This window comes from Artemia sp. Qi Xiang Cuo, chromosome 18 (assembly GCF_049724085.1).
Source record: "Artemia sp. Qi Xiang Cuo chromosome 18, ASM4972408v1, whole genome shotgun sequence".
Taxonomy (NCBI): domain Eukaryota; kingdom Metazoa; phylum Arthropoda; class Branchiopoda; order Anostraca; family Artemiidae; genus Artemia; species Artemia sp. Qi Xiang Cuo.
This window is the reverse complement of record NC_142811.1, coordinates 6,530,728-6,543,861: the sequence shown is the minus strand read 5'-3', so window position 1 is coordinate 6,543,861 and position 13,134 is coordinate 6,530,728. Positions and strand designations below refer to the sequence as shown.

At 36.7% G+C, this 13,134-nt stretch overlaps 1 protein-coding gene across 1 annotated transcript in view; it reads left to right on the top strand.

Annotated features, from left to right (window-relative positions):
* The window catches only part of LOC148941148 (uncharacterized), a 45,284-nt gene that overhangs the window by 17,313 nt on the left and 14,837 nt on the right, over positions 1-13,134 (top strand). The window contains exons 4-7 of the mRNA XM_089103792.1: positions 1,982-2,033; positions 3,021-3,125; positions 5,817-5,918; positions 8,455-8,685. Of these exons, the coding sequence (XP_088959918.1) occupies positions 1,982-2,033; positions 3,021-3,125; positions 5,817-5,918; positions 8,455-8,685 (490 nt within the window). The remainder of the gene's footprint in view (positions 1-1,981; positions 2,034-3,020; positions 3,126-5,816; positions 5,919-8,454; positions 8,686-13,134) is intronic.

Sequence of the window (13,134 nt, the reverse complement as noted above, 5' to 3'; positions counted from 1 at the left end):
ATCTTCTTCGTCTTGATCTCTGCAGTTTTGTAATCAGTTCTTATAGTTTTTTTTCTTATATATTACGAAAGTTATCTTTCTTTAAACCGGAATGAGTTAAGAAAACTTTTCAGAGTCAATTGATTCAGTCTTGGCATGCAGTCCTTAGGCGTGGCAGCGGCATTTCTAGAGACAGGGAATACCAGAGTATTGCGTTCCATAGTGTAGGACCATGTTTTAAATCCCGTTACGCCATGTCCAATAAAAAAGTTTGAAGTCGATGAAAAGTGAAAGGAGTACGTTTGCGATCTTGATATATTTCTGCATTCGTTGCCTAGTGGAGAAGACTTGATCAATGGTAGACTGATCTCTTGAAAAGCCAGCCTGATATTCCTATGAGGCACGGTCTGTTATGGGCTTAAGTTGGTCAAGGAGACTTTGTTTAAGGATCTTCGCCGGTTCGCTTGCCAGGCTAATTTGTATTTAGTTGTCACAGTCGCTTTTTTCGTTCTTCTTATGAAGGGGAACAATCGTGGCTTTCGCCCCGATGTGGAGAACTGGTTCGAATCTTCTCCCCATTTTATTACTTTATGATTGATAATTTACCAGTTCTTCTTGGCCCGACTTAAGTAGCTCAGACTGGATGCCATTTGGACAGGGGTTTTGTTTGTCTCCAGGGGAAAAGGAGTTTCGTGGCTATTTTGTCGGAATAGCGGTGAGCCACTCCTTTCCACCTTTTGGAGGGGCTATTGTTCAGGGTTTCATATTATCTACCCTTTACAGTTGCTCCTCTTAAGACGGGATCATCTCGTTCAGTAGTTTGAGATGCCGAGCAATTTTAACTATTACTGGGAGAAGTTTTGTAGAAGATGTTCAACTATGGACCCCAGGGGCTGCTACTGAGAATTTGGCTTCTTAAGTCAGCTTATTTGGAGAGTTTGAAGGACGGTAGACGCGATTCATAGCCAAATCAGGTCAAGACAATACTGGACCTTTGTGGCCTTTCCGAGATGTGGAATAAAAGAAAAGCCCCAAAGGGTGAAAGCGTGTCAGTATGGAGGAAATCCAGCGAACCCTAAATGACCAAGAAATCCAATAGTGGCAAACTAATAAGGACCAATCTATGTCTTTGAGGTCGTATCCCAAGCCTAATAGTTTTGGGTGGAGGAGGTTTATTTTAAATTTGGGTTGAATAAAGAGAATTTGAGGATATTTTTGTTGATAAGAGGGGATAGTTTGGATTTAGGTGAGAGAAGGAAATTTTTCGAAAAGTTTAGGCTGGCCCATATTTTTGCCCTGTGTGGATGTGTGAATGAGTGTGTATTTCATTTTGTATCCGAGTGTGAAGAGCTGTCGGAGTTGCAGAATGAATGTTTTGGACGAGTGTTTAGGAGTGAATGCTGGTTAATTGAGCGGATGGGTGAGAGGAACACATGTGCTATTAAACAGTTGTGTAAGTTTCTTCGTTTAGGGATTAAACATAGGGAATCATGTTTGAGGGGATAGCTTGTTACGGTTTTTAGGATGTGCATTTTATTATGATGGGTGTTAGTCGGTTGAAATGTTGAACCTTGATGTTTCTTTTTTGTCTTTTTGTTGTTGTTTTTTTTCTTTTCTTGTATTATTTTTTTGTATGCTTTATCTAAATTGTATCTTGTTCCTGAGCTTTGTTTGTAGACTGTATTCTGTGTTGCCATGGCCCGCAGGCTTTTTGCAATATATGTTATCTTATAGAATTGAATCAGGGACAACAGTTCAAAATGTAGCGATTGAATAAGTTAGTTTTGACATGGGCATAAAAAGGATAGCTTGTGTACGGCCAGGTTTTAATTGCAGTCCTCTTTGGAAACTCATAATTCCGGTTCATGTATAGTTAAGTGGCTATGTGCTATGATTAGGTTTTTTTTTTTGTGATTTCTGCCCAACTTTTCGGAAAGTTTTTTTTTCATTTATTTCTTTTGTAGTCTTGATTAATTGATTGCATATTTCTCTTTCTCTCCAGAGGTAAAGCTGGTGATAAAGAAAATGGAAAGAAGGACAAGACTCCATCAAAAGTAAGACTTACCTTTAATTTCTTCTTAATCTTTTTGAGATCTTTAACCTCTCTATTTCTCTAATTTTTTCTTATTTCTTTAAGGGATTCTCAATCTCCTTCTCTTTTGTTCGTAATATTTCTTTTATTTAGTGTTTCTCAGCTAAATGCCTGTATTGAAGGTTTTTTGTGGTGGTCGGTGGTTCTGTTTTAATATGTCCATTTGAAGTACTAAGGGCACCAAAATAAAAAAAAATTTGCCCTTTTGGACGCATCCTTGATCTATCATGCCTAGAAACTGCAATTTTTTAAGATTTTTCTTTTAGCCGTTACAAGTTTCAGAAGTTGGTAATATACCCCAGTGTTGTCACGTTGAATAGTGCAACAATAAGCAAGACTAATTAATTTAATTTGGCAAGGCTGTTTGTCCGTAAATATCACATTTCAATAACCTGTTGGTTACCAATCCTTCAATGGAAAGACATATCCTTAAGCTATGTGGTGCCCTTTTCTGTTTTTTATTGATTTTTCATCCATAAATTTTTCTTTTCTTTTTTTTTTATTCGGTACCCACTACTACTGAAAACTAACTGTTTATGTAGGGTCTCATCGAAAATGGAATGCTCGATTTTTCATAAATTTTTGAAATATACATTACTGATGTAAGTTTCCACTGAACCAGTAAGGAAGAGACTTTGAAGATTTGTTTCAGTTCAAATGGAGGCACGTTTACACCGTTTGACATAAAATTGTTTAAGGGTTTTAAGAATTGGAATCCCTTAACAAGGCTGATTAAGCTTTCTTTAAGTATCAAAATAAGAACCTGTTTACCCACAGGTGTATCTTCTTTGTCCTGACTCGTTAAATGGTAACACAAATGCATATTAACAAATTTTTGATGCGTTTTTTAAATTTTTTTTGTACCCCCCTCTCCGAATAAGTTATGGATGCGCCCTTGGGTTTTGTTCTATTGATTTAATTAAATGGGAAACTAAAATATTTATTTCAGGGTACACGTCAGGGTAAAGACGAAGAAGACAACACCCCCTACAAAGGTCTTCCCAAGAGATACTTCTTTTGCCATCTTTGCTACAAAGAAGTTTGGAATGGACCGGTAAGCTTTTTTCTTCCAGTCATTTTCAATAACCTTATTATAATCTTTACTTCCCCTTTCTCTTTGTTTTTCTGTCCCTCGCTCTATTTTTCCCTCCACTCTCTCCCCCCTCTCCATTCCTGTGGTCCTTTCACTTCCTGACTATTTCTCGATCTCCCTTTCTTCTCACTTTTCTTCTCTCTGTCTCCCTTCCTTCTCTCTCCTCTGTTTTGCCATCTCCCATACTTTATTTTTTCCTCCCTCTGCTTCTCGACTTTCTTTCCCTCGTTCTTTTCCTCCTCTCTCTTTCCCCTTTCTATTCTCCCCCTCTCTCTATCTCTTTCTCTACTTAGACTTAGTTGTTTAACAAAAAAAAAAACAACTATTCATTACCGAATAATATTAGTTAGTTTTAGTATCTAAAAGTATTAGGTTATTTGTTTAGATGACATCCTATTGTTTATGCCACGTGATTCATGTCGTAAATTCGAAAAAAGTAAGTTACTCGTCAGCGAACTGTCTCTTTCTGTCTTTCCATTCGTCTGTTTTATTCACTTCCTTTCTTTATTTCTCTATCTCGCACTCGCTCTTTCTCTAAACCCCTATTTTTTTATCTCTCAAAGAAAAGAAAATGTCACTTTTTCTTCTACTTGCTTCTCTGTCAATTCCCTATGTTGAACTTGTAACTCCTTCATTCCCCACTTTTATTGTTTCTCTGACCGTTTTCTGTATTCTTTTGTGTTTGTACATTATTATTTTTTTGTTAGATGAATTAATTTAAACTCTAGTTTACATTTGAGGCTATTCATTCGCACAAAGAGGATATTAAAATGAGCGCGTATTGCTGTTGTTGATAGTAAATATCAAATCCATAGCTCCTCAATGATTAAGAAAATAACCACAGTGGAGTTCTTTAACACTGAATGGTGTTATAGGATTTAATAAGTCTTAGCTGATAATATGATGATATTTCTTCTTTGTGTATTCAGTATTTCCGGTATTGTAAATTGTTCCTGTTTCCCCTCCATGGTACTGTAATGGGAAGATTCTGTCAAAATTTGGGATGAATGACGTATTTAGTGAAGTTGCCGTGTTAGGTATTGTAGTTCTTGACGGGATGGTCTAAAGGGCAAAGTATATCGAATCACATTTTGGTTTTCCTGATTTACTTTGCTCCTGCCTTTGAGGGAGGCTTTTTTAGGTAATTATCTTTGAGGAACAGTTTTGAGGAATTATCTCAGAAGTGTAAGTACGTAATCTTTTGGTGTGATAGCGACAGTCTACTTAATTAGCTCATATTCCGATAAGTCTCTGGGTTATAGAGTAATGTTGATTACTACTTGCAGTTATGTGAGTGTCACTTGAAAGGATCGATGTATAATGATGTTGCGATCAAAACTGAAGATGTAAAAAACGTTCCCCCTCCACCAGAGGAAAGGAGCTGGGTTGAAGTTTGAAAGAAAGGGCCACGGGGACAGAGGGAAGGACAGAAACAAGTTGTTTCTTGTTTGTTTTCTTTTGCTTTGGTTTGTTGTAATCCTAAGCCCCTGGATGATAATGTAATTTGATTACTATTTGCATTCGTTTGAGCATCACTTGAACATCAATGTAAGATTCTGAGACAAACGGAAGAAGTAGTACAGAGGGGAGACGGAGAAAATGGGAGTGAGGGAGGAATGCAGGGTAAAAATTAGGCGCTTCTTCTTTTCTCCAAAAGGTGAAGGAGAGTGAGGGAAGGAGCAGGGCGAAAGAAAAATCGATAGAAAGAAAAGCAGAGGTGGACAAAGACAATGAGGGAGATAAAAAGTGAGGGAAGAAACAATTGTATAATTATTATTTGCAGTCGTTTGAGTGTCAACGACTGCAATATTCTGAAAGGATCGATTGTTAATGATGTTGTGAGGAAAACTGAAAAACACCTGTCCTCTCCACAGAGGGACAGAGGGGGAAAAGAGTGAGGGAGGGAGAAGAATAAACGAACGAACTAGGGAGGGAAAAAGTTTTTTGGTCTTTTTCTTCTTCTTTTTTTTTGTCCTGGTTCATTGTAATCCTGAGCGTCTGGAAAATAGAGTAGTTTCTATTATAATTTGGATTCGTTTAAGGGTCACTTGAAAGAAGCGATGTATAATGAGGTTGTAATACTAACTGAAAAGCAAACAGTACTTTTTCGGTCTCCCCAGAAAGGGGAGGTTGAAAAGGAGGATGTGGTTTGAAAAGAGTGTGAAAGTTACTGTGATTATGAGAGGGTAAAGGAAGAGAATATGAGAAGGAAAGAAATGGTTGTTTTGTTGTTTGATTCTTTTCCCTTGGTTCATTGTAATCCTAAGTCTCTTGATGCTTGAGTATTTCCTGTTACTCTTTGAAGTCGAATAGCAATTATTGGGATGGGATGGAGGATGAGCTTGCTTAGCTGTGTTCGCCTCTGAAGGCTTGGTGCTGCGGTGAGTTGTTATTAGTAGTATTTGAAGTCATTTGAGCGTCACTTGAAAGATCTGATGCATAATGGTCTTGTGAGGAAAACTGAAAAAGTATGCAACGCTTTTCTTCTCCCTGAAGGTAAAAAGAGAGAGTGCAGGGGAGAGAAAGATAGTGGGTACAGAGTAAAAAAAAGTGATTGAGAGAGGGAAGGGAAAGGGGGGTAAAGGGTTAGGGGAAGAAACAAGTTTTTGGTTTGCTTCATTATAATAGATTAATTGTAATAACTTTTTGCAGTCATTTGAGCGTCACTTGAAAGGAGCGATGCATAATGATGTTTTGAAGAGAACTGAAGAAGTACACAACGCTCGTATTGAATCATTAAGATTGCTTTCACAGGTTTGTTAGTCCTTTTTTCTGCCTAATTTTTATAGCTGACATGAGTTAGGAAATATAGTGAAAAAGATGAATTAAATAATGTAAAGAGCAACAACAAAAGTTCAAAGTAGTTTTTTTTTTTTTCAATGGAGATATAATTCGTTCACAAAACAAATCAACAAAAAAGCATGAAGCCCAGTAACCTGGGCTTGTATTGCCACTCCAACCAAAAACTCCACTCCAAAAAAAAAATATATATATATATATATATATAACATATAGAACCACTTGAGAAAAAAAAAATATTAGAATTCGTAAACCTGCAAGTAATGGTGCCTCAACTGCTCACGGAAGCCAGACCTTTCAGCAATATCCCTAATAGAAGATGGCGTCTGAGACCACAGCACCGGAAGAATATGACGAGCAGAGAAAGCAGACCTCGCAAACACTCTAATCGGCCTTCTATACATACCAACCTGTCTCGTTAAACAGACAGGAGCAATAACAACATTGGAAATAACATTGGACCAATGTTATTAATAATATCATGCATTAGTTGAAGCTCATAAAATAAGCACAATCCTGAAAATGGTAAAGTACGGATTCGCGGATAAATAATTCTAAGTGAGGCAAGTCTATCGATTCCATAAATAGCAAGCATAGCTGAATTCTGGAGAACGCGCAAAGGTTTCTGGTGAACATAAAATGTTCCAGACCAAACTGAACAACATCATAGTAAATAAGGAAGGACTAATGAGAAATATAAAAGACCCAAAACATTCTGAGGAAACTGATGCTTTAACGTTCTTATCATACCTATCTTCCTTGCTACTTTTGACGATATACACTGTACATGTTCTGAAAAACTTAGTGTTTCATCAATTATTACGCCTAGGTATTTCACTGACTTCTGACGTCTTATTGTCGAGTCTCCTACTCTAATCTCTTGCAACCAGGGGTAATATGAAGGTGATCTGCCCCTGACAACGAACCCCGATTTGCTGGGATTTACTTTCAGCTTGTTTAGCCTTAGCCATTTCGCCACTTTTTCCATATCATTACTCAGTGTCCCTAATAGCTGAGCTTCGGTGCGCTCCACAGCTGAAAAATTCGTATCGTCAGCAAGCAGGACAAGAGGTTTCCTAGGTTTACACGTTTCGTCTCCATTTCCAACATTTATTGTCAAATCACAGATTGCTTGATGAATGTCATTAATGTATATTGAGAAGAAAAGAGGACCGAGAGGGGACCCCTGGGAACACCGCAACTAACATGGTAATCATTGACTCTCTCTCTCTCTTCCCGTCTCTCTCTCTCTCTCTCTCTCTCTTCCCGTCTCTCTCTCTCTTCCCGTCTCTCTCTCTCTCTCTCTCTCTCTCTCTCTCTCTCTCTCTCTCTCTCTCTCTGCCCGTCTCTCTCTCTCTCTCTCTCTCTCTCTCTCTCTCTCTCTCTCTCTCTCTCTCTCTCTCTCTCTCTCTCTCTCTCTCTCGTCTCTCTCTCTTCCCGTCTCTCTCTCTCTCTCTCTCTCTCTCTCTCTCTCTCTCTCTCTTCCCGTCTCTCTCTCTCTCTCTTCCCGTCTCTCTCTCTCTCTCTCTCTCTCTCTCTCTCTCTCTCTCTCTCTCTCTCTCTCTCTGTTTATCTATCTATCTATATCTCACTATCTCACACTCTCTCTCTCTATAGATCTATCTCTCACTCTCTATCTCTCTCTCACTATATATATCTCTTTCTATATATCTCTCTCACTCCCTATCTCTCTATATCTCTCTCTCTTTCTCTCTCTCTCTCCCTCTCTCTCTCTCTCTCTCTCTCTCTCTCTCTCTCTCTCTCTCTCTCTCGTCTCTCTCTCTCTCTCTCTCTCTCTCTCTCTCTCTCTCTCTCTCTCTCTCTCTCTCTCTCTCTCTCTCTCTCTCTCTCTCCGTCTCTCTCTCTCTCTCTTCCCTTCTTTCTCTTCCCGTCTCTCTCTCTCTCTCTCTCTCTCTCTCTTCCCGTCTCTCTCTCTCTCTCTCTCTCTCTCTCTCTCTCTCTCTCTCTCTCTCTCTCTCTCTCTCTCTCTTTCTTTCTTCTCGTCTCTCTCTCTCTTCCCGTCTCTTTCTCTCTTCTCTCTCTCTCTCTCTCTCTCTCTCTCTCTCTCTCTCTCTCTCTCTCTCTCTCTCTCTCTCTTTCTCTTCCCGTCTCTCTCTCTCTCTCTCTCTCTCTCTCTCTCTCTCTCTCTCTCTCTCTCTCTCTCTCTCTCTCTCTCTCTCTCTCTCTCTCTCTCTCTCTCTCTCTCTCTTTCTCTATAATTTTTACCGAATCCACTGATATCAAGAAGAGGGTTCGGGTTTTTTTTTTTTTATGGCTGCAGTTGTTTGTTTTTTCTTTACTGGGTTGCAGCTGCAACCAAAATAGTAATTAGAATTTCACTTCTTAATTCCAAGTGTGGATTTAAAGTTATACATGTTTGTGAAGGCTGTTAAATATTTTGCCGAAAATTTTGGCTTGTTCGCACATTTTCAAATTATTTTGATATACTAGTTCGCACACTTACAAATTATTTTAACATCCTAATTTACAGCTCCAAGAAGAAAAGCGTGAAAAAAATAACGATCGTCGCTACGTACCAGGTGCCATGCAACACTGCAACATGTGTGACGCTGATTTCAGTGGCAGCCTTTTTCGTCACAGAAAATCTAAGACCCATCTGTCATTGAAAGCGTTTATTCATCCAAAATGCTACATGTGCAATGAAGACTTCCATAGTCGTATTGATCGAGATGAGCATTTCCTGACAGCTAAACATTTGAAGGTATGTATCCAGAGACCAGCATATACACAGCGGGTGGAATTTGTTATCATTCTCCTAAAAAATCGCGGGGCGAGGGGATGCTTCCCCTTTCCTCTTGTACGTCCGTCTTCGGAGGCTCTGGAAATAATTTGTCCTTGAATCTAGACGAATAAAGAGAAAAATGATAATATCATTGACGCTATCTTTCAACTCTGATAATTGGGTAGTATGGTAATTAACATCTTTCGATTAAGAGAACTGTGTGGAAAAAGTTTCTAATTGTCGCTGAGCTTTCTATCTGTAAACTTGACCAACGGAGGTAAGTCTGCTTCTTCAAATTAAATAGAATCAATAGTGAACAAACTTTATCCTTCGTTTAGTTAATATAAATAAGTAATAAGTTAATATAATTAATGTAAAACAATATTATATAGAATAATTAATTAATATAAAATGATTAATACAAAAAAGCTAATATAAATATCTTAATATTAATAAGATAACTATCATAACATTGCAAAAATAAATGGAATTTTAAACACCATTTGTTTGCCCTTTTTGAGAGGGGGAGGGCTCTTTGGACTAACTTACCCCCCCCCCCTCTCGTGTCGGTTTGTTACTACTTGAAAATATACAGTGAGGTAATGTACATTGTATAATCAGATATTTACTTCTATCTACTTACCTCTGAATTAACTTGTCAAACGAAGGTAAGTCAGGTCGTTAGTTATATCAGATCTTAATATAAATGATATAACTGTCACAGCATAATATTATCAAATCGAATTTTCAAGATCACTGGTTTTCCCTCTTTTGAGGAGAAGGAGGGCTCTTTGGCCTGAGCTACTCCCCAACCCTCTTTTGAGGGTATCTTAATACTTGTAAATGCATGGAGGGGAATTTTTCCACACTTGCTGCACCCCTCGGCTGTATGTAAAATATTCAAATAAGAAACTAACGAGAATAAAAATCTTGCTGTGATAATGGGCTAAAAACTTCATAATTTTATACCAACCAAAAATAAATCTTAGCGATTCGCAATTTTCGGGTATAACTAGACCTAATTTGGGTCCAGGGGGTAGAAAATGTTTATTTTGATGACCTCAATACTTTAAACTGATACTGACAGGTTAAAATTTGCCGAGATACGAAAACAGTCGAAGGGACATCATCAGGCGAGATAAGAATGGCTGCAGGAATCTCGTGAATTTTCCTTAGGAAATTTCTCTGTCTAATAAGTTAGAGATTATATTTTAGATACGCATCTAAAATAGAGGGAGAGTAGTGCATTTTTAGCAGTCGTAAACATGTAGATTTGTACTTGTTTTAAATATAGCTTTGTTGGCTGGAGAAAACATCCCCCGTACCTTATTCAGATAGAAAGCATACAGATTTTTTAAACTAGTTGATTAACTCTGGCCCTAGAACTTTTGAACTTTGGGACCCACAGTTCGAACCAGCTGTAACAAAGCTCTGCATGACTCGGAATTTTATTCCGGTGATGAGATTTTGCGAAAGCGTCTCTGTACTAATCCAAACAAAAAGAAGAATATTGAGCTAATATAGTAGTGTGACTTTAAAAGAAATGCTTAGTTTAGTAGGTAAGTCATTGGAAAACTGATTTAATAGTTATGTATTGCGGCTTTATTTTTTGTTTTCCGTCACTCCGAATGGGGATTTTTCATTGACATTTTTGAGTTTCCTTCCGTATCGCTCCGTATTCAAACCTATTTTATGCAATCCTTGTGGATATTCTTCTCAGTGCATTTGCAAGTATTTTCTATCACGTGACATTAATAAAGACTAACGGAATACCTTTAACCTCAATTCTTCAAAATCAAACAAACGGTTAAATTCTCTAAATACTTTAAATATAAATAATTCAGGCAATTAATAATAAAACGTAGTTCAATTAAATTAAATAATATTAAATTAAATTTTATTTAATTGAATGAAATAAAACATAGTAAAATTAGTAAGTTGTCTAATGGTATTCTGAATTTTTCAGTTCAGAACCAAAATAGAAATAAAATGAATATTTGCCAGTGTGAAGAGATTGTTCATGATTTTTCGTCAGGTAGACATGAAATCCAGCCGCTGGTGTGAAATTTGACTCCCATCAGAACCGAGCTTCCTTTCAGCAGCCAGCAACCTCAAAATACGGGATACTTTAGAAAACCTTTAGTATCCCAAAATACGGGATACTTTAGAAAACCTTTAGTATCCCAAAATGTGGGATACTTTAGAAAATCTTTTTTTTTTAATGTTCATTAAATATAGGGATTCTATTGATTTTTATTTATTTGCTGACTATTTATTTTACATATTTAAGAATACATTTCTGCCAATCTTTGAAAATGAATCTCATATTCATTTTAAGTGGTTATCACATTAAAACAAGATATTTTTTTTTTCTATGACCAAGATATCTTAGATCTTAGTTAATCTAATTAATGGTCCATTTATTTGAAGAAACCTTCAAAGGAACACCGCCAAATCCTCTTAATCTCTTTAGTCATATACAGTTTTACCTTGTTTTTCCTCAAATTTTACCTGTTTATATATAACAGCTATATATATATATATATATATATATATATATATATATATATACTACTGCTTTGAAAGAAATAGAATGTTATAAAACTTATATATGAACAGGGCCGGATTTAAAGCTTTGACCCTCCTAGGCGAAAGCGTTTTTGCCGCTTCGTTTTTGCAAGATCTTCGGGAAACCCCCTAAAAATTTGGGGATAGTGGAAGCCCTGAACGAAACGGAACGGATGAGCGAAAAGTAATGAAAGAGAGATGTGATACCGAACTCTCAACTACCATTATTGGGAGATATTTGACAGTTTATGAGTGGCCACGGAATTCCTATGTTGTTTTAAGATTACTTTTCTGTGAATAAGAAGCGTGGCGGAGGAGTGCACCTGACACTTTGCCCATAAATCACATCAATCCAATTTTTGTTAAGAAAAAAATCCTTCAGTGATAATTTTTTGTCCCCTCGGGGATTTTGTATCCCCAGACCCGGGCCTAGTGGGCCTATTCGTAAATCCATGCTTGTATATGTAATGTTTTGCATACTTGATGGTCATGTTTTGATGATCAAGCATCTATATTCGTTACTGACAAGACATGTCATCGTTATTATCTGGTATCGGACAAAGTATGATTACAAAAAAGTTCTTCCTTGTCAAGTAAAATGTTTGCTAGGGGTGTGTTTCAGGACTCAATTGTGGGTAATGATGGTTGACTATTTGCTTCTTCCTTTCAGCCTAAAATGTTTTATAACAACAAATTTAGCCCCTTAATGCAAGGGGCTATTATTGTAGCCCATTCTGCACTTATAGCAATCACAAATTGCATGTCGTTTTCTGTTACCTGTTGTCTTGGACCGAAAATAGTCTTATCCTATTAAACGAACAATAATTGTATATTTATTATTTATCTATGAATTTTTCTCGATAACTACTCTATAATTTTTCCTGAAAATTTGTATTCCACCACTTGCCGGTGTGACAAACTGTCTAGATAGGTGACGACTTACTGATAATTCGTCTGGGGCCTTAATTTTGGAAAAAAAATTCATATCTACTGTTACATGACGTCACACATACTTAGAATAGTTATAATAGATTTTTGTGAAGATAACTGTCTTTACTAAATATTTTAAAAAGAATATTACAATTTAATTTGATTGTCGATAGTATAGAATAATTTGTCGGTATAAATTTGTCAAAAGGTTTGCCGAGTAGAATAAAATGAAATTAAAGTTTTCATGTGAAAAGGATTAAAAAAAAAAACTTTCTTACTTTTCACCCAACGAAGCACTAATTGAGTGCACTAATTTCCCTGGCACTAATTACGGTAAAATTCAAAATAATTAAGGTATAAATTCTACATGAGGTGCTCTTTACTATCTTGAAAAATAGTTGTTAGAATAATAAAACTTTCGGGAATGAATTCAGAGCCTAAATTACTCCTTTGGAATACTTTTTTTAAGCTTCTATCTACTCCTTCCCTATTTCAATGGCATGGAAAATTGTACAAAAGGCAGGTCAATTGTCTATTAGTTTTGCCTTAATTTTATATTGAGTCTGTTTTCCTTTTACTCTTGGTTTTGTAAACATAATTGCATAGAATTAAGAACGATTATAAGCCATATTAGGATTTTTCAAATTTAAGTTTTTTTTTTTCAAATTCTTTAATGTCTTATAAATCTAGATTTGACAAATTTATAAGGGCATAAATATTTTCTTGGGGTCTCGTTTGCGCTGTTAAGCTGTGGTCTTACCTATATCAATTTTTTCCATCAAAATGAGAGAAAAGGATTGCACTCTCAACTGATTCCACAATTTTATTGCATTCCTAAGGCATCAAAAATTTATTTTTGTGCATTTTAATTACGTTTTAATGAGTCGGGCAAACAGTAGGGGGGGGGGGGGTCAAACTCTTTAACCCTCT